Here is a 21643-nt window from a genome sequence, read left to right on the forward strand (position 1 = left end):
TTGGAGATCTTTTTGGTCACGCCTGCTATGTATGGTAACGTGATAGTTTTGGTCGGAGTTTCATGTGGCTGTTTCTTCTGTGTGGTGGGAGAAACCGCTTGGCGGATAGTACGGTCAGAGTATCCGTTCATCCTGAGGGCCCGATGTACATGTCTCAATTCACTGGTCAGGTGGTGTTGGTCAGAAATACCATGGGCTCTGTGGTATAGCGTTTTGATGAGAGAATTCTTTTGAGATGGGTGGTGGTGGGAATCCGGTTTCAAGTAGGAATCTGTGTGGGTGGCTTTCCTGTAGACAGAATGTCCCAAGGATCCGTCAGGTCTCCTCTCAAACAGAATATCCAAAAATGGTAGTTTGCTGTCTTTCTCTACTTCCATAGTGAATCTGATGGATGGGTGTCTAGAATTGATGTGGTCTAAGAAGTGGTTCAGTGCTGGGAGGCCATGTGGCCAGATGACGAAAGTGTCATCAACATACCTCTTCCAAAAGGAAGGACGCAGGGTTGATGTCTGGATGGCGTCTGATTCAAACTTTTCCATGAACATGTTGGCTATAACTGGTGACAAGGGGGAGCCCATAGGGGTACCCTCATTCTGTTTGTAGAAGGTGCCATTCCAGGTAAAATAGGTGTTGGTGAGGCAATGCCTCACCAGCGCAGGTACATCAGAATTCAATCCATGTTGGACTAAGTCCTCAATTATTGTTAGGGTGTCCGGTACTGGGACTTTGGTAAACAAAGATACTACATCAAAGCTGACGAGGATGTCATCCGGAGATAGTACCATGTCCTTAACCATAGAGACTAATTGTGTTGAGTTGAGTACTGCCGAAGAGGTCTTGCCTGTGAAGGGGAGCAGAGTATCTGATAGAAAACGGGCTAGTTTGTACGTAGGAGAGTTTATAGTCGACACGATGGGTCGTAGCGGGGTGCCTTCCTTATGAATTTTGGGAAGACCATAGAGTCTGGGAGGTCTAGCCGCCGATGGTTTTAGAGAGGGACGTTTGCTTGGTTCGATTAGGGAAGTCGAACTCGTGATGATACTGTTGGTTTTCGTCGTTAGGCTTTTAGTAGGATCGTTTTTAATTTTGGAGTAACTCCCATCATTAAGAAGGTCCAGGATTTTGTTGTTGTATGAGTCTTTATCCATGATGACCGTGGCATTGCCCTTGTCTGCCGAGAGGATGACTATATCATCTCTCTTTTTTCTTCGGCAGTACTCAACTCAACACAATTAGTCTCTATGGTTAAGGACATGGTACTATCTCCGGATGACATCCTCGTCAGCTTTGATGTAGTATCTTTGTTTACCAAAGTCCCAGTACTGGACACCCTAACAATAATTGAGGACTTAGTCCAACATGGATTGAATTCTGATGTACCTGCGCTGGTGAGGCATTGCCTCACCAACACCTATTTTACCTGGAATGGCACCTTCTACAAACAGAATGAGGGTACCCCTATGGGCTCCCCCTTGTCACCAGTTATAGCTAACATGTTCATGGAAAAGTTTGAATCAGACGCCATCCAGACATCCACCCTGCGTCCTTCCTTTTGGAAGAGGTATGTTGATGACACTTTCGTCATCTGGCCACATGGCCTCCCAGCACTGAACCACTTCTTAGACCACATCAATTCTAGACACCCATCCATCAGATTCACTATGGAAGTAGAGAAAGACAGCAAACTACCATTTTTGGATATTCTGTTTGAGAGGAGACCTGACGGATCCTTGGGACATTCTGTCTACAGGAAAGCCACCCACACGGATTCCTACTTGAAACCGGATTCCCACCACCACCCATCTCAAAAGAATTCTCTCATCAAAACGCTATACCACAGAGCCCATGGTATTTCTGACCAACACCACCTGACCAGTGAATTGAGACATGTACATCGGGCCCTCAGGATGAACGGATACTCTGACCGTACTATCTGCCAAGCGGTTTCTCCCACCACACAGAAGAAACAGCCACATGAAACTCCGACCAAAACTATCACGTTACCATACATAGCAGGCGTGACCAAAAAGATCTCCAAAATTCTAAACAAACATAAGATCCAAGTCCGATTCAGTACAGTGCATAAAATCCGTGATCTGATTCCATCTGTGAAGGATGTCGTTCCTGACTTACAGTATCCTGGAGTCTACAAATTGAGTTGCATTTGTGGTGATTGCTACATTGGAGAAACAAAACGTCATGTTGCTGATCGTGTCCGCGAGCACAAGTCAGATCTGAAACACGGCAGAACTGATTCTTCGGCCGTTGCCGATCATTGCTACAACTCGGCGGGCTCTCATGAAATTGTCTTTTCCGAGACCAAGGTTCTCTGCAAACCTCCTGGCTACCATCAAAGGTTTGTACACGAAGCCATACAAATATACAAACACAGACATAATTTCAACCGTGATGATGGGTACAAACTCAGTAATCACTGGAAAGATGTTATTAACCACGCAAAAAAGACTTAATTACACTTTTTGGACCATCTTATCTGACAGGCACTATTTTAATTTACTTCACCGAGTGTTAACATCCCCAGTGTTTAACAGTAATCTCTTCATTGTTCTTTGATCACCGCTCACCCTACGTCCCGACACGTTTCCATTCATTGTGTTGAGCACTACGTGATGTCTTTGATCACCGCTCACCCTCCGTCCCGACACGTCTCCATTCATTGTGTTGAGCACTACGTGCAGTCTTTGATCACCGCTCCTCCTCCCTCCCGACACGTGTCCATTCATTGTGTTGAGCACTACGTGCAGTCTTTGATCACCGCTCCTCCTCCCTCCCGATACGTTTCCATTCATTGGCTACCACAGTCTGATAAGCTCTCCCCCCCTCTCCACCTCCCTTCAACTTGCTTATAAGGGATTACATCTTGAATCATTGCTTCACTTGATGCAGCTAATTCGGCTGTGACGGTCCCACCTGATGACGGAGACTTGTGTTGCCTCCGAAACGTCGTGATTTTTTATTTTATTTTTTATTTTTATTTTGATGTTTTACTTACGTGACTTAACCGAAAAAAACCTAAGAATATGAATCTTTGCAGTCACGAAAGCTTCAAATCTAAAACTCTGATAAGGATAATAATATGCACTGTCCTTGAAGTTGATTGGCCCACACCCGAGACGGCTTTCTTTAGAGCCTAGTCCCCATTGGTGTAGGGCCAGATGACACCAGAAGGCGTACAACTCAAAAACAGTGCAATATCAGAGTATTGAGAGTTCGGGGTAAACATTTACACTATGAGATCTCTTTTACCAGTGGCAAAATATAATGGTAGGTTTTTACCCTTTTAACTGGTACAAAACTGACACCTTTATTCAAGGCATCATGTTTGCAATGACCACAACACAAGTAGTCAATAAAGCAAACAAAAAAGCAACTCTGATAAGGATAATAATATGCACTGTCCTTGAAGTTGATTGGCCCACACCCGAGACGGCTTTCTTTAGAGCCTAGTCCCCATTGGTGTAGGGCCAGATGACACCAGAAGGCGTACAACTCAAAAACAGTGCAATATCAGAGTATTGAGAGTTCGGGGTAAACATTTACACTATGAGATCTCTTTTACCAGTGGCAAAATATAATGGTAGGTTTTTACCCTTTTGTACGCCTTCTGGTGTCATCTGGCCCTACACCAATGGGGACTAGGCTCTAAAGAAAGCCGTCTCGGGTGTGGGCCAATCAACTTCAAGGACAGTGCATATTATTATCCTTATCAGAGTTGCTTCTTTTTGTTTGCTTTATTGACTACTTGTGTTGTGGTCATTGCAAACATGATGCCTTGAATAAAGGTGTCAGTTTTGTACCAGTTAAAAGGGTAAAAACCTACCATTATATTTTGCCACTGGTAAAAGAGATCTCATAGTGTAAATTCATTATAGCTCACCGAAGTGGCTTGGTTGGGTGGGTTTGTGAGGGGTTAGGTAGTTGGATGGGTGAATGAGTGGTTGAATGGGTGAGGGCTTGGGTGGGTCAGTGAGAGGGTGGGTAGGTGAGTGAGTGGTTGGGTGGGTGAGTGGGTGAGTGAATCAGTGGTTGGGAGGGTGGGTGAGTGAGTGGTTGGGTGAGTGGTTGGATAGGTTAGTGATTGGTTGGGTCAGTGAGTGAGTGGATGGGTGCATGAGTGAGTGGATGTATGTGTGGGTGAGTGAGTGGGTAAGGGAGTGTGTGAGTGGATGGGTGGGTAAGTGAGTGGTTGGGTGAGTTAGTGGTTGGGCGGGTGAGTGGGTAAGTGAGTCAGTGGTCGGGAGGGTGGGTCAGTGAGTGTGTGAGTGGATGGGTGGGTGAGTAGATATGTCAGTGAGCGAGCGGGTGAACGTGTGTGGCGTGCGTACCAACCGAGTAAATCTGGCTGTGGCCCACAGAGTGACCACAGCAACGACAACAAAAACCAACGACAGCAGGTGGATTCAGCCCCGACCCTTCCCTTACCGCCGAGGAGCCCTCTGCCACCGGGGCCACTCTGAGTGCGCAGGCTCCCACGAGGCCGGGCCGGTAGCTGCGTGCGGTGTGCGCGGTGTGCGTGTGGTTCATGGTGTGCGGTGTGCATGGTATGCAGTGTGCGTGGTGTGCGTGTGGTTCATGGTATGCGATGTGCATGATGTGCGGTGTGCATGGTATGCGGTGTGCGTAGTGTGTGTGGTGTGCGTGGTGTGTGCGGTGTGTGTGGTGTGCATGATGTGCATGGTGTGCGGTGTGCATGATGTGCATGATGTGCGGTGTGCGTGGTGTGTGGTCTGCGTGGTGTGCGTGGTGTGTGGTCTGCGTGGTGTGCGTGGTGTGCATGGTGTGTGGTCTGCGTGGTGTGAGCGGTGTGCGTGGTGTGTGGTCTGCGTGGTGTGAGCGGTGTGCGTGGTGTGTGGTCTGCGTGGTGTGCGTGGTGTGCATGGTGTGCGGTGTGCGTGGTGTGCGTGTGGTTCATGGTATGCGGTGTGCATGATGTGCGGTGTGCATGGTATGCGGTGTGCGTGGTGTGTGTGGTGTGCGTGGTGTGTGCGGTGTGTGTGGTGTGCGTGGTGTGCGTGGTGTGCGGTGTGCATGATGTGCATGATGTGCGGTGTGCATGATGTGCATGATGTGCGGTGTGCGTGGTGTGTGGTCTGCGTGATGTGCGTGGTGTGCGTGGTGTGTGGTCTGCGTGGTGTGAGCGGTGTGCGTGGTGTGTGGTCTGCGTGGTGAGCGTGGTGTGCATGGTGTGCGGTGTGCATGGTGTGCGGTGTGCATGGTGTGCGGTGTGCGTGGCGTGCGTGCGGTTCATGGTGTGCGGTGTGCATGATGTGCGGTGTGCGTGGTGTGCGGTGTGCGTGGTGTGTGCGTGGTGTGCGGTGTGTGCGGTGTGCGTGGCGTGCGGCAGGCGCGCGTGGCGCTCCGCGGGCGCCGTGCCCGCCCCGTGCCCACGCTCCTGCTGGGCCCTGCTGCTCGCCGCCACGCACGGGGAGGCGCGCTGCCACGCGGCCATCGCGGAGGCGTGCGGAGGAGCGGTGGCGCCGCGGTTGGCGCGCATCGCCGACAGCTCCGCGCGCCTCTCCAAGAAGGTGCGGGGGAGGGGGGAGGGGGGAGTGGGGGTGGTGCGGGGGGGGGAGTTGGGGTGGTGAGGGGGGGGAGTGGGGGTGGTGCGGGGGGGGGAGTGGGGGTGGTGCGGGGGGGAGAGACCCCGGGGGTTTGGTTGTGGGGTGCAGGTTTTGGGCTGCGCGTGGCTACTCGCTTACTTCCCCCCCACCACCCTGGATGTATCGAGATCATAGACACCCATAGACCCACACTGAGACCCATAGACTCACACTGAGACCCATAGACTCACACTGAGACCCATAGACTGGCTTAGAGAACCATAGTCCCACACAGAGACCAGTAGACTCACACTTAGACCCATAGCCTAGCGTAAAGACCCGCAGACCCGCACAGAGATGCATAGAGGGATGTGGTGATGATGTGTGGTGACCTATTGACCTCGTGACCTATTAACCGTGTGACCCGGCCACCTGGCGGTGCAGGGCAGGGACCTGGGGCAGCAGCTGCAGGAGGAGCTGCTGAAGTTCGTGACGGAGATCGGCGCGGTGAGTCCATCCAGTGGGTGTACTCCGCCGCACTGCACTCAGCCTTGCCACAACCACCGGCTCGCGGGAGCTGAATGCGTGGCCATATTGAGGACCGTGCAGACCACCGCGGTGCTCGGGTGAACGAGGTTGGGGCCGTCGCAGCACGCGGCAACCGCCGGGCTCACTCCGTGCGCTGATGGTGCTGGTGCTGGTGGTGCTGCTGGTGGTGGTACTGATGGTGTGTGCTGGTGGTACTGATGGTGGTGCTGGGGCTGGTGATGGTGGTGGTGGTGTTCGTGGTGGTCGTGGTGCTGCTGAGGCCCAGTGCCGGTTCAGAAAATCGTCACTGGTGTTGGCCGTGAGCGGAAATCGAACTCGCGTCACTGGTTTCGAAGCTCAGTGCGCTAACCGCTACCACTGCTGCTCCCCAACACCACCACCGACCCCACCACCACCACTCCCACCACTATAACCATCACCACCACCACCCCCAACACCACCACCGACCCCACCACCACCACTCCCACCACTATAACCACCACCACCGGCACCACCACCCCCACCACCCCCACCACCACCACTACCACCACCACTACCACCACTACCCCCACTACCACTACCCCCACCACCACCACCCCCACCACCACCACCACCACCACCCCCACCACCCCCACTACCCTCACCATCACCACTACCACCACCACTACCACCACTACCCCCACCACCACCACCACCACCACCCCCACCACCACCACCACCACCACCCCCACCACCCCCACTACCCTCACCATCACCCCCACGGTCCCCTGCCCATCTTCCCTCCGCAGACCTCCAAGGCCTACCGCCTCTACAGGGCCCAGGCCCTCGCGGCCGACACGAAGCTGCGGGACGCAGAGCGGCGCTTGGGTGGGGGGGGCGCCTCGGCCGCGGGGACCCCCGCCAGGAGCCCCTCGCGCAAGCTCGCTCGCCTCCTGGAGAAGGTGGCGCCTGCACGCCCATCGGCGTCCCTTTGACCTGCTGTCCCGTTTGACCCTTTCATAATTCGACCTACCGATTGATTGCTTGTTCATTTGACCTTTTGTACCGTTTGACCATTTGACCATTTCATAATTCGACCTACTGATCGTTTGATCGTTTGTACGTTTGACCTTTTGTACCATTTGACCTTTTGACCATTTCATAATGCGACCTATTGATCAATTGATCGCTTATCTGATTGACCTTTGTACCGTTTGACCCTTTGACCGTTTCATAATTCCACCTATTGATCGCTTGCTTGCTTGTCCAATATCCTCGGATCGACTATTTGATCGATTGACCTTGTTGACCATTCTATAACCTGACATTGATTGTGTGTACCATTGAAAGTTTGACCTTTTGACTGATTGACCATTTTAGCATTTAATAATTTGACCTCCTGGTTCTTTAACTACTTGACCACTTGTCCATTTGACCTTTTGACCAATTGACAACAAATTTAAACTATTTGTTATTTTTACCAGGTCAGGGTCTCCATTGAGCTACGTAGTCTCGCTTTTTGACAAACGACCTGGCTAGCACACGTGATGACAGCTTAACGAAGTGGCTGATCATCATCATCATCATCTTCGCGTGGAAAATTGATAGTGGCAGCCAGATGCTCTCCGAGCGCACGGCGTTGATTCTGAATGTGGAGGGAAAAACCGGAGGAACCCGGAGAAGAGTCCACGCGACCACGGGTGGAGAGAGACACCGCAAACTCAGAATATGCAGCAGCAGGCGTCAGGGTCGGGCTTGAACTCACCAGGCGAGGGAGGTAACCGCGTCCAGGCCACCGTGGCGCCCCAGTTAATAATTTGACCTCTTGAATGTTTTTACAGTTTGGCCACTTGTCCGACTGCTGCGTTGGAGCGATTGACAAAACGACCGCCTGATTGTTTGACCACACGACCGCCTGATTGTTTGACCAATGACCCGTTGATAGTTTGACCAATTGATCCCATGACCATCCTCACCACCTGTCCGGTTGGCTGTTTGACCATTAGACTGTTTTGACCGATTGACCAAATGACCGATTGCTCGTTCGACCTATCGATCCTTCGATCATTTATCCCTCTTTACCGTTTAACCATTAATTCCACGTACCGACGGCCGGTTTACACATTTGACACAAAGTTATTCGACCGCGCTGGGACCGATCGACCTCCGTGTGACCCCCAGTGTGACCCCGGTATGACCCCGGCGTGACCCCGGCGTGACCCCTGTATGCCCCCCCGCCCAGCGGCAGGCAAAGGCCGGCGAGGCGCGCCTGCGCGAGGCTCGAGCACGGAACGAGCTGCTGCTCACGCTGGCGGCCGCCAACTCCTCCGTGGAGCGTTTCCACGACTACGACCTGCCCAGCATCATCGACGTGAGCTCCACGACCCCCACCGTGACCCCGCTGGCCCTGACCCCCTGACCCTGACCCCCTGGCCCTGACCCCGTGGCCCTGAATGTAGAGCAGCAGCCAAGTACTCTCTAAGTGCGCGTTGTCGATTAAAACATTTGGAGGAGAAATACTGGAGGGACGCGGAGAAAAGTCCACGCGACCACCACGGGGGGAGAGAGCGAGCGAGAGAGACACGCAAACTCCAAACACGCCACAGGCGTCATCAGGGTCGGGATCGAACCCACGACCTCCTGCGTACCAGGCGACGGAGTTAACATCTTGGCATGCGCTCTCCCCCACCCACCGATCCCCCCCCCCCGCCCCCCCGTCCGCCGCCAGTGCTGCGACGTGGCATTCCACGCGCGGCTGTCCGAGGCGCTCTCCCTCTTCGTGGGCGCCGGCTGTGCCGCCGACGCGGCCCAGCGGGGGGCCCTGGGGGCGCTGCGCAGCGCCGTCGGGGGGCTCGACCCCCGCGCCTGCAAGCGCCGCTTCCTGCGCTCGAGCGGGGACCTCTTTGCCCGCCCCCCCGAGTTCCCCTTCCGCCCCCACCTGGGAGACGAGGTGAGAGGGGCCGGCCGCCTCCGCTGCCCTCCCACCGCCGCTGGTCTCGCCCTCACCCCTCGCCTCGTCGTCGCCCACTCACTTGCTCGACGACCTCGCTGCCCCGTTGATTGGCCCACTGGTTGACCCATTGGTTCACCCATTGGTTGACCAACTGAGCGACTGGTTGACCAACTGACCCATTGATTGACCAACTGATTGAACCACTGACACTTTGGTTGACCCTCTGACCCACTGATTAACCAACGGACCCACTGATTGTCCCACTGGCCTCTGGATTGACTTTCTGACCCATCGATTGACAAACCCACCAATTAACCCACTGAACTACCGATCCATTGAGTGACCCGCTGACTCATTTATTGACCCACCGACCCATCGATTGGTGTACTGCCTGACCCACTCCCTCTTTGACCCACTGACTGGTTTCCCCAGGTGACTTGTAGTTGCAGTCACCCCTTGTTATGCGTGGTCACCCCCGGTTACGTACGAGCGGTCTAGGTGAGCGAGCTGGTCTCCCCCGGTAACGCGCGGTTGCCCTGGTTACGTGCGAGCGGTCCAGGTGAGCGAGCTGGTCTCCCAGGCCAGCGTGCGCTCCGAACTGCGGGCGAGGCTGCAGCAGCTGAGGGCGCGCGTCGCAGCGCTGCACGCGGAGAGCCAGCAGGTACACGCTCCTCACCATCACTGCCATCACCACCATCACCACCAACATCACCATCACCACCACTATGATCACCACCATCACCATCACTGCCATCACTACCATCGCCAACATCAACAGCACCACCACTATGATCACCACCATCACCACCAACATCACCAAGATCACTACCATTACCAACATCACCATCAATATCACCAACACTATCAACATCATTACCATCACCAACATCGTTACCCTCATCACCACCATAAACATCACTACCATCACCATCAGTGGGTGAGTGGAGAATGTGTGAGTGGGTGAGTTGATGAGTGTGGAAGTCGGTGAGCGTGTTAGTGGGTGAGTCGGTAAGTGGGTCAATGTGTGAGTGGGTGAGTGGATGAGTGTTTGAGTCGGTGAGTGTGTGAGTGGGTGAGTCGGTGAGTGGGTGAATGTGTCAGTGTGTGAGTGATTGGGTGAGTGTGTGAGTGATTAAGTGGGTGAGTGATTGAGTGGGTGAGTGATTGAGTGTGTGAGTGAGTGTGTGAGTGTGAGTGATTGGGTGAGTGTGTGAGTGAGTGTGTGTGAGTGACTGTGTGAGTGTGTGAGTGAGTGAGTGACTGTGAGTGAGTGAGTGTGTGAGTGAGTGAGTGACTGTGTGAGTGAGTGAGTGATTGGGTGACCTCTTGACCTCGGAGGTGCGGGCGTCCATGGAGGAGACGCTGAGCGCCCTGCGGGAGGAGACTCCCGGCGAGGGCCGAATGGCACAACCCTGGGACGGACGCGGCACCACCTCCACCTCCTCCTCCACCTCCTCCACCTCCACCACCCCCTCGACCCCCTACTCGACCCCCTCCGTCACCACAGTCGCCACCGCCACCACCAACAACAACTACCACCACGGCAACCACGGCAACCACAGCCACCACAACCACAGCTCGCCCCCGACGAGATACCACGGCGGTCGGCACGACGCCGAGAACTTCTACTTCACAGTGAGTTGGTCATTGTCGTCATCATCGTCATCGTCATCATCGTCGGCCATGGTCAATCAACTGCTGGATGAAGGCCTCCTATCCAAAGCCGTCACCTCCGAAATTTTCAAGTTACTCTATATGTGACAAGTCTATGGGTCTCTGTGTGACGAGTCTATGGGTCTCTGTGTGACGAGTCTATGGGTTTCTGTGTGATGAGTCTCTGGGTCTCTGTGTGATGAGTCTATGGGTCTCTGTGTGACGAGTCTATGGGTCGCTGTGTGACGAGTCTTTGGGTCTCTGTGGCTAGGAGATGTTAAAATCCCTCGCCTGGTTTGCAGGAGGCCGTGGGTTCCATCCCGACCCTGGCGCCTGCTGCTGTATATTTGGAGTTTTTGTGTATCTCTCTCCCCGTGGTCGCGTGGATTTTTCTCCGGGTCCTCCGGTTTTTCCCTCCCACATTTAGAATCTCACATTTCCACACGAGCCACTTTGTGGAGCTGTCATTTGTGACAGCCTGGTCGCTCTTGACGAAGAGCTACGCAGCTCAGCGGCGCATTCCCTGGCAAATGAAACGAATTAAGTTCGTAGTTTAGTAGTCGCCGTGGCTGGGGGCAGCTGACAAAACCCGGAGCGGAGTGCCGGATCTCCCCGGATCCGGCTCGCGGTCCACCCTCACCTGGTGCGCTCCGTTTCTCAGAAGCTGAAGGAGCTGCTGGCCTCAGGCCATGTCGTGTCCCGGCTGCAGGCCAAGCAGCAGCTGATTCACCGGGCGCTGGACGACGGTGGGTCCTCATTGCCACCACCGTCACCACCACCACCGTCATCATCACTGTCACCACCACCACCGTCATCACCACCGTCACCACCACCACCGTCATCACCACCATCACCACTGTCACCACCGTCACCACCACCGTCAACACCACCACCGTCATCATCATCATCATCACCACCACCACCGTCACCACCAGCACCACCGTCATCATCACCACCGTCATCATCACTACCAGCACCACCGTCATCATTACTGTCACGACCACCGTCATCATCACCACCACCGTCATCATCATCATCACCATCACCATCACTCGCGTCACCACCATCACCACCACCATCACAACCACGATAAACAAATACAAATATCTCCCCTATAGCCTTAACATACTGTTGGAGCAAGTGTTGTTAGCGAGTAGCAGCACCTATGAGTCCTGGTGCGAGTCTCGTGAGTCCTGATCCGGGTCACGGCAGTCCTGATCCGGGTTTTCTTGAGTCCTGATCCGGGTCCTTGTGAGTCCTGATCCGGGTCACGTCATTCCTGATCCGGGTTCTCATGAGTCCTGATCCGGGTTTTCGTGAGTCCTGGTCCGTGTCTCGTGAGTCCTGATCCGGGTTCTTGTCTTCACAGGTGCAGCGGGCGATCCCAGCAGCGCTCGGTGAGACTCGTCACGCGTGACGCTGAGAGCACAGAGCTCGACTCACACACACACAAAGACAAAGACCCCCCACGTAGCCTTGACAGATTGTTGGGGCAAGTGCTGTCAGCGAGCACCTATGGAGACCGACACAGCACACGAGGGGGTGGGTGGCCAGCACCACGCCCGGCCACCTTTGTCTCCCCAGTGGCGATCTTTACAGATCGCACTGGGTACTCATTTAAGGCTGAGTCGACCTAGGGGTGGCTCAGGACCGGTTCAAATATTCGCCACTGTTATTGACGGTGAGCGGGAACCGAACTCGACGGGTCCGTCGCGCAGCGCACGTCCCGCTACCTACACACAGAGTGGAACATATTTCGCACCCTACGTAGCCAACCACGCAAATCGGAGGTGCGGGGGATCGGACAACAAACTAAACACAACAACAACAACAGCAGCAGCAGTTCTAAAGAAATGAGTTTGTCAATCTCGATGATGATGACGATTTAAAAGTGCGGTACGGCTCCCAGTGGCTTCGTAACACGGGAAGGAAAAGAGCGTTCCAGACGGCCCCAGAAGCGGCGCATCCGAAAGTGCCGCGCGACGAGGCGGAGGCCACCACCGCCTGTGCCGGTGGCCGAGCCAGAAGCAGCCGCTGTGAGGATGGCGATCGCAGGGCACACGCGTGGCGGTGCCGCGTGGCTGGTGCCACGTGGGCAGCCGAGCTCATGGCCGGTGGCTCACGTGCGGCGAGCGCTTTGTGCGCGCCGTGGGGAGGGGGCGACCTTCTAACAGCGTCCCCGAGTCTGTGCTGCCCCTGTGCTGCCCCTGTGCTGCCCCTGTGCTGCCCCTGTGCTGCCCCTGTGCTGCCCCTGTGCTGCCCCTGTGCTGCCCCTGTGCTGCCCCTGTGCTGCCGTCTCTCTTCTAGACGATCCTCAACAGTCCTCACCATAAGTCTTTGTTATTGTATTCTTGTTTATTGGTGCTGTTTTTTACTGTTTATTGGTGCTGTTGTTTACTGTTTATTGGTGCTGTTGTTTACTGTTTATTTTGTGCTGTTGTTGTTGTTGTCGGGGGGTCAAGGACTTCGTTTGCCCCCCCAAAACCGCATCGCGAACGCGGCCGGAGGCGACCCTCGGTCATCGGCCTGCGGCTCTTTGGGGGAGACCTCCTCACTTATATCCAGGTAACACTCACTCACCCCTCACCTACACACAGGCACCCCCACTCACTCCTCACCTACACACAGGCACCCCCACTCACTCACCACCTACACACAGGCACCCCCACTCACTCACCACCTACACACAGCACCCCCACTCACTCATCACCTACACACAGGCACCCCCACTCACTCACCACCTACACACAGGCACCCCCACTCACTCACTACCTACACACAGCACCCCCACTCACTCATCACCTACACACAGCACCCCCACTCACTCACCACCTACACACAGGCACCCCCACTCACTCACCACCTACACACAGGCACCCCCACTCACTCACCACCTACACACAGGCACCCCCACTCACTCACCACCTACACACAGGCACCCCCACTCACTCACCACCTACACACAGCACCCCCACTCACTCATCACCTACACACAGCACCCCCACTCACTCATCACCTACACACAGGCACCCCCACTCACTCACCACCTACACACAGGCACCCCCACTCACTCATCACCTACACACAGCACCCCCACTCACTCACCACCTACACACAGCACCCCCACTCACTCATCACCTACACACAGGCACCCCCACTCACTCATCACCTACACACAGGCACCCCCACTCACTCACCACCTACACACAGCACCCCCACTCACTCACCACCTACCCACAGGCACCCCCACTCACTCACCACCTACACACAGCACCCCCACTCACTCACCACCTACACACAGCACCCCCACTCACTCACCACCTACCCACAGGTACCCCCACTCACTCACCACCTACACACAGCACCCCCACTCACTCATCACCTACACACAGGCACCCCCACTCACTCACCACCTACACACAGCACCCCCACTCACTCATCACCTACACACAGCACCCCCACTCACTCACCACCTACACACAGGCACCCCCACTCACTCACCACCTACACACAGGCACCCTTGCTCACTCACCACCTACCCACAGGCACCCCCACTCACTCCTCACCTGTGTGTGTGCATGCGTGTGTGTGCGTGTGTGTGTGTGCGTGCATGTGTGCATGTGTGAGTGTGGTTAGCGTTACGCTGCGCTACGAACCCGACGATCACAGTTCGATTCTCGCTTACGTCCAAGACCAGTGACAATTATCTGAATCGATTGTGGGCCTCCCCTAGATCGACTCATCCAAAAATGAGTACCTGGTGCGGTGTATACGCATCGCCACCTTGGAGACAAAGGTGGCCGGGCGTGGTGCTGGCCACCCTCCCCGTTGTGTGTCGTGACGGTTTTCATAGGTGCTTCGATAACAGCACTTGCCCCAACAATCTGTGAAGGCAACACGGGGGATCTTTGTTTTTGTGTTCTCCAGGAGTCGGGTCACGTGATCCCCACCGTGGTGGTGAGCTGTGTGCGCTTCATCAACCTGTACGGTGGGTAACCCACGTGGTGCACCACCTGCACCTGCACACCTGGTGCACCACCTGCACCTGCCCACCTGGTGCACCACCTGCACCTGCCCACCTGCTACTCACCCACCAGCCCACCTGCACACTTGCCCACCTGCACCTGCGTGTTTACCTACCTGTCTAACTACCCGCCTACCTGTCTACCTGCCCCCTATACACCTGTTTACCTACCTGTGTGTTTAAATGCCTGCCTGTATAACCATTGTCTTGTCTATCTACCTGCTAAATTGTCTACCTGCCTGCATGCCTCACTAACCATCCGGCTGTCTATCTACCTGCCTGCCTACCTGCATGCTTAGCTGGATACCTGTATACCTGTCTACCCAGCTGCATACCTGGCTGCCTGTCAACCTACTCTCCTACCAATGTAACTCTCCTCCCACCTGCCTACTTGCCTGCCTACCTACCAATGAGACTCGTCCTCTACCCTGGTCCCTTGAGTACTCCGCTGGTCACCCGCAATCTACTCCTGACACCAGCGAGTACCCCTGTTACTCGCGACCTGTGCCCTTGGTCCCCAGGGATGCATCAGCAGGGGATATTCCGGGTCCCTGGGTCACAGGCGGAGGTCAGCGAGATCAAGCACGCCTTCGAACGAGGTGACCCAAGTGCCTGGAAATCACACAAACTCCACTCACTCACTCACTCTGTAGAACAGGGGGAGATCACACAAACTCCACTCACTCACTCTGTAGAACAGGGGGAGATCACACAAACTCCACTCACTCTGTAGAACAGGGGGAGATCACACAAACTCCACTCACTCACTCTGTAGAACAGGGGGAGATCACACAAACTCCACTCACTCACTCTGTAGAACAGGGGAGATCACACAAACTCCACTCACTCACTCACTCTGTAGAACAGGGGGAGATCACACAAACTCCACTCACTCACTCTGTAGAACAGGGGGAGATCACACAAACTCCACTCACTCACTCTGTAGGACAGGGGGAGATCACACAAACTCCACTCACTCACTCTGTAGAACAGGGGGAGATCACACAAACTCCACTCACTCTGTAGAACAGGGGGAGATCACACAAACTCCACTCACTCACTCTGTAGAACAGGGGGAGATCACACAAACTCCACTCACTCACTCTGTAGAACAGGGGAGATCACACAAACTCCACTCACTCACTCACTCTGTAGAACAGGGGGAGATCACACAAACTCCACTCACTCACTCTGTAGAACAGGGGGAGATCACACAAACTCCACTCACTCACTCTGTAGGACAGGGGGAGATCACACAAACTCCACTCACTCACTCTGTAGAACAGGGGGAGATCACACAAACTCCACTCACTCACTCACTCTGGAGAACAGGGGGAGATCACACAAACTCCACTCACTCACTCACTCTGTAGAACAGGGGGAGATCACGCAAACTCCACTCACTCACTCACTCTGTAGAACAGGGGGAGATCACACAAACTCCACTCACTCACTCACTCTGTAGAACAGGGGGAGATCACGCAAACTCCACTCACTCACTCTGTAGAACAGGGGGAGATCACACAAACTCCACTCACTCACTCTGTAGGACAGGGGGAGATCACACAAACTCCACTCACTTACTCTGTAGAACAGGGGGAGATCACACAAACTCCACTCACTCACTCACTCTGTAGAACAGGGGGAGATCACGCAAACTCCACTCACTCACTCTGTAGAACAGGGGGAGATCACACAAACTCCACTCACTCACTCTGTAGGACAGGGGGAGATCACACAAACTCCACTCACTCACTCTGTAGAACAGGGGGAGATCACACAAACTCCACTCACTCACTCACTCTGTAGAACAGGGGGAGATCACACAAACTCCACTCACTCACTCTGTAGAACAGGGGGAGATCACACAAACTCCACTCACTCACTCTGTAGGATAGGGGGAGATCACACAAACTCCACTCAATCACTTTTCAGGACAGGGGGAGATCACACAAACTCCACTCACTCACTCTGTAGAACAGGGGGAGATCACACAAACTCCACTCACTCACTCTGTAGGACAGGGGGAGATCACACAAACTCCACTCAATCACTTTGCAGGACAGGGGGAGATCACACAAACTCCACTCACTCACTCTGTAGGACAGGGGGAGATCACACAAACTCCACTCACTCTGTAGGACAGGGGGAGATCACACAAACTCCACTCACTCACTCTGTAGGACAGGGGGAGATCACGCAAACTCCACTCACTCACTCTGTATAACAGGGGGAGAGTTTTCCAAACCTGGACAGTGTGCTCATGGCCGGCTCTAGTTTGATAGCAGAGGTCTTGCGCCAAATCAGCCGAGCGGCATTATCTTTACATCGGCTGCGTACCACTGTGTGGAAGCTACCTGGTCTGTCGCTATGCTGCAAAACGTGGACCCCCTAATGGAGCATTTAGGCTGGGTTGTCTACAATCCATCCTGAGTTTAACCAGACTGGATTGTGTGAGGAGCTTACAGATCCTTTAAAGATTTGCATTAAGTCCCATCGGTGAGATCCAACGGCAGGCAAGGAAGGCTGTATTGGCTGGGTCATGTAGCGTGCATGCCCAGCCACCGCATGCCTAAACAGCTTTTGTTTAGCCACATAGAGGCTAAATAGGCGCGGCATGAGATAGAGAGATGGAGTGATGTGGTTACAGGAGGATGTGGAGCTGAGTGGACTTGCCGATGACTTGTACCAGCGGTGTTAAGATCGGCCTCTGTGGAGGAGGCTCGTGAAGGACGCTGCTACTGTGCCGTTGGAGGCAGTCGCACTCCAGCAACAACAGAGGGCGGAGGAGCGACGCTCACAACAACGAGCAGAGCGCCGGGTGGCTAAAGCACAGCAAGTTGGCAGCAGGTCATGGGACATACCCAGGTGCCACCGCCACTCGGTGGCAAACGGCGGCCGTCGTCGTCCTTGTGTGTGTGCGCGAGCGCCGTAGGTGAGGATCCGCTGCTGGACGAGTCGGGCTGCGGAGACGTCAACTCGGTGGCGTGCGTCCTCAAGCTCTACTTCCGCGAGCTGCGCACGCCCCTCCTCCCTGCAGCCGCCTTCTCACGCCTCCTGCTCGCCTGCTCCGGTCACAGAGACACCCACCCACCCGCACCTCCACCCACCCACCCGCACCTCCACCCATCCTCACCTCCACCCACCCACCCTCACCTCCACCCGCCGACCCTCACCTCCACCCACCCACCCACCCTCACCTCCACCCCGCCCACCTGCACCTCTACCCATCCTCACCTCCACCCACCCACCCTCACCTCCACCCGCCCACCCTCACCTCCACCCACCCACCCTCACCTCCACCCGCCCACCCGCACCTCCACCCACCCTCACCTCCACCCGCCCATCCGCACCTCCACCCGCCCCCCACCACCCCCATCCCTCACCATCCCTCACCATCACCCTCCTCCACCCCACCATCCACCACCACCCACCATCCCCCACCCACCTACCCACCATCCCCCCCCCACGCCCCCCTACACGCTCCACCATCGTGTGACTGTTTTACCTGTGACTGTCAGCATGATCGTGTCACTGTGGAGGGGGCTCGTGAAGGACGCTGCTACTGGGCAATTGGAGGCATTCGCCCTCCAGCAACAACGGAGGACAGAGGAGTGATGCTCACGACAATGAGTGGTGGCCGGGCAGCTAAAGCGCAGCGAGTTCGCACAGTGAGGGCACGCAGGTGGTGCTTCTGACAGTAATCTTAGTCAGCCTATCCTTGGCACCTGCGTCTGTCCCGTGACCTTCTGCCAGCAGCGAGCCTTTAACACTTCACGTGGCCTCGGTGAGTGGGTTGGTGGATGGGTGGGTGAGTGGGTAGGTCAGTCAGTCGGTGCGTTGGTGGGTCGGTAGGTGGGTCGGTGGGTGGGTGAGTCTGTCGATGGGTGGGTAGGTGAGTGGATGGGCAGGTGGGTGGGTCGTCGATGGGTGGGTGGGTGAACGGGCGGGCAGGTGGGTCGGTCGGTGGGTTGCTCGGTTGGTCAGTCGGTCGGTCGGTTAGTGGGCTCGGCCGCTTGCCAGTCAACCAGGAATCCAGCCAGTCAGCAAAACCTTGTACCTAACACAAAGCGGTATGCGTGACTGTTGGGAGTGACGCCCGTGCTTACGTGGCCGTGTCCGCTGGCGCCGTGCATGTCCAGGCACCGAGGGCCCGCTGGAGGGGGCGGTGCGGATCCGCTCCGTGATGCAGGAGCTGCCGCCGCCTGTCGCCGTCGTGCTCCGCTTCCTCTTCGCCTTCCTCCACCAGTGAGCCCAACCGCCCCCACCGCCCCCGCAGCCCCCACCGCCCCCACCGCCCCCACCGCCCTGCCCTCGGCACATGCTGCCAAAATCGCTGCTTTTTATCCGCACCCCCACCCTCCCCTCGCATGCGAGCGCTGTCTGCCGGCGGCCATCTGTAGACACCGGCGGCCATATTTAAACACCGCCGGCCATTTTTAAACACCGGTGGCCATCTTTAAACACCAGCGGCCATCTATAGAGACCGGTGGCCATCTTTAGACACGGTCGGCCATCTTTATACACCGGTGGCCTTCTTTGGACATTTGGTGGCCATCTTTAGACACCAGTGGCAGGCCCAGCTTACCGCGTGGGACGGTTCGCCCCCCGGTCTCGTGTGGTAGACAGGGGCAGCGTTAGACAGGGGCAGCATGTGGTAGACAGGGGCAGCTTGTGGTAGACAGGGGCAGCGTGTGACAGGGGGCAGCGTTGTTGGGTTGCGCGCGTTGCGAGACGCACCAGTGATGTACAACTTCCCGACCGTGTCACATCGGCGCGACCGCCACCACCGCCGTCACAACTATCACCGCACCAGCTGTGTCACATCGGCGCCACCGCCACCACCACCATTGCCGCTATCACCGTCCAGACGTTTACCAATCAGCACCACCACCACCACCGCTACCACCACCACCACCACCGCTATCACCACCACCGCCACTACCGGCTGTCACCTCCCCGACGTTGCCTGATCGGTGCCATCTTCACCACCACCGTCACAACTATCACCTCTATCACCGCACCAGCTGTGTCCGATCGGCGCCACTGGCACCACCACCATCACTATAACAGTTATCACCACCCTGACAGTGCCCGATCGGCGCCACCGCCACCAACACCACCGATTGTTTTGATTGCCCACCGTCTCTACCCCCCCCCCCCCCCCCACCGTGTGCCACCTCAGCCTAGCACAGCTGAGCGACGAGAACCTGATGGATGCCTACAACCTGGCCGTGTGCTTCGGCCCCACGCTGCTGCCGGCGCCGCCCGCCTACGACGAGGCGTCGGTGACGGCGCGCGTCCACGAGGCGTGCAGGGCCCTGATCGCGCTCGGCGGCGCCGCCTTCCCCGGGCCACGCCGCCTGCCGGGACCGCTCTACGAGACGTGCATGGGCCTGGAGTGGTGCGCGCCCGCCACGGCCGCCGCGATGACGATCACGACGGCGATGACGACGATGATGACAATGATAATGACGATGATGACAATGATAATGACGATGATGACGATGATGACGATACTGACGATGGTGACGATGATGACAATGATAATGACGATGATGACAATGATAATGATGATGATGACGATGATGACAATGATAATGACGATGATGACGATGATGACAATGATAATGACGATGATACTGACGATGATGACGATGATGACGATACTGACGATGATAACGATGATGACAATGATAATGACGATGATGACAATGATAATGATGATGATGACGATGATGACAATGATAATGACGATGATGACGATACTGACGATGACGATAATGACGATGATACTGACGATGATGATGATGATGACGATACTGACGATGATGACGATGATGATAATGACGATGATAACGATGATGATGATGATGACGATACTGACCATTCGATGAGCCCGTCCGGCTCAATCACTCGTGTGCTTGGCCGGTACCGGACCGGGGGAGGAGTGGTGGCGCAGCGGTCGGTGCTCACCACAACCACTACTGCCACAACTGCTACTGCCACCACCAACACTACTGCCACTGCCATAACCACTACCACCACCACCACCACCACCTGCTACCGCCACCACCACCATCTGCTACCACCACGACTGTCACCACCACCATAGCCACAACCACCGCCAACCTCCACCACCACCACCACGCCACCACCGCCACTACCACCACCACTGGCCACAGTCACCGCCACCACAACCACCTCCGCCACGACTACCACTGCCACCACCACTGCCACTGCGACCACCACCACCTGGCAGCGACGATTGAATTTGTTTGGCCATGTCAGGTGGTGGAGAGCTTCACAGCAAACCACGTGGCCGTATCATTACCTGGCCTCGGCCGTGCACACATCGGCAATGTTTCTTGAAAGCGGCGTGTGGCAGCAGCAACCGCTCGCACCTGGCTCTCCCCTAGGTCAACTCGGCCTCAATTGGTGGGGTGAGACAAAGGCGGCCGGGCGAGGGATCGCGGTTGTTTTCTTTCTTTCTTCCGGGCCACAGCAACCGGCACCACCACCACCGTCGTGTCGGCTCTGTTGACACCACTTGCCCCACGACGCTATCCGTCCGGCGCGGGCTACCTGGGGGACCTTTGCCTGTACGTGTGTGCGTGTCACAGCGATGGTCAGGACGCGTACAGCGAGGCGAGCACGGTGGACGAGGAGGAGGAGGTGGAGGAGGTGGAGGAGGTGGGCGAGGCGGGCGATGGTGACGATGGCGATGAGGAGGAGGACGCGGCGGCGGCGGCGGCGATGGACGAGGAGCGGGCGGCGAGCGACCGCGGTTCTTCCCTGCCGGGCCGGCACACCACCACTACCCCGGGTGGCGCCGCGCCGGGCTGGTGGCGGCGCGAGTGGGTACCACGTGGCCCCACCGCGGGCGGCGTGGTGCCCGCAACGCTCGTGGAGATGAACCACGGGTGGGTGAGCCTGGGGAGGGGG

The 21643-nt window shown here is 56.1% G+C and overlaps 1 protein-coding gene across 1 annotated transcript in view; it reads left to right on the top strand.

The window, feature by feature from the left end:
• LOC144731172 (SLIT-ROBO Rho GTPase-activating protein 1-like) overlaps positions 1-21406 on the top strand; it is a gene marked incomplete at its 3' end in the record, with an annotated part of 36903 nt that extends 15497 nt beyond the window's left edge. Inside the window, exons 3-18 of the mRNA XM_078612138.1 lie at positions 5366-5546; positions 6006-6068; positions 6878-7030; positions 8311-8439; positions 8797-9018; positions 9581-9682; positions 10351-10656; positions 11336-11420; positions 12044-12071; positions 13137-13239; positions 14602-14662; positions 15220-15297; positions 17634-17771; positions 18841-18946; positions 19884-20102; positions 21322-21406. Coding sequence (XP_078468264.1) covers positions 5366-5546; positions 6006-6068; positions 6878-7030; positions 8311-8439; positions 8797-9018; positions 9581-9682; positions 10351-10656; positions 11336-11420; positions 12044-12071; positions 13137-13239; positions 14602-14662; positions 15220-15297; positions 17634-17771; positions 18841-18946; positions 19884-20102; positions 21322-21406 — 2059 coding nt within the window. The remainder of the gene's footprint in view (positions 1-5365; positions 5547-6005; positions 6069-6877; positions 7031-8310; positions 8440-8796; positions 9019-9580; positions 9683-10350; positions 10657-11335; positions 11421-12043; positions 12072-13136; positions 13240-14601; positions 14663-15219; positions 15298-17633; positions 17772-18840; positions 18947-19883; positions 20103-21321) is intronic.
• Positions 21407-21643: the final 237 nt, after the last annotated feature.

Source organism: Lampetra planeri, chromosome 38 (genome assembly GCF_965212315.1).
Source record: "Lampetra planeri chromosome 38, kcLamPlan1.2.h2, whole genome shotgun sequence".
Lineage (NCBI taxonomy): Eukaryota > Metazoa > Chordata > Hyperoartia > Petromyzontiformes > Petromyzontidae > Lampetra > Lampetra planeri.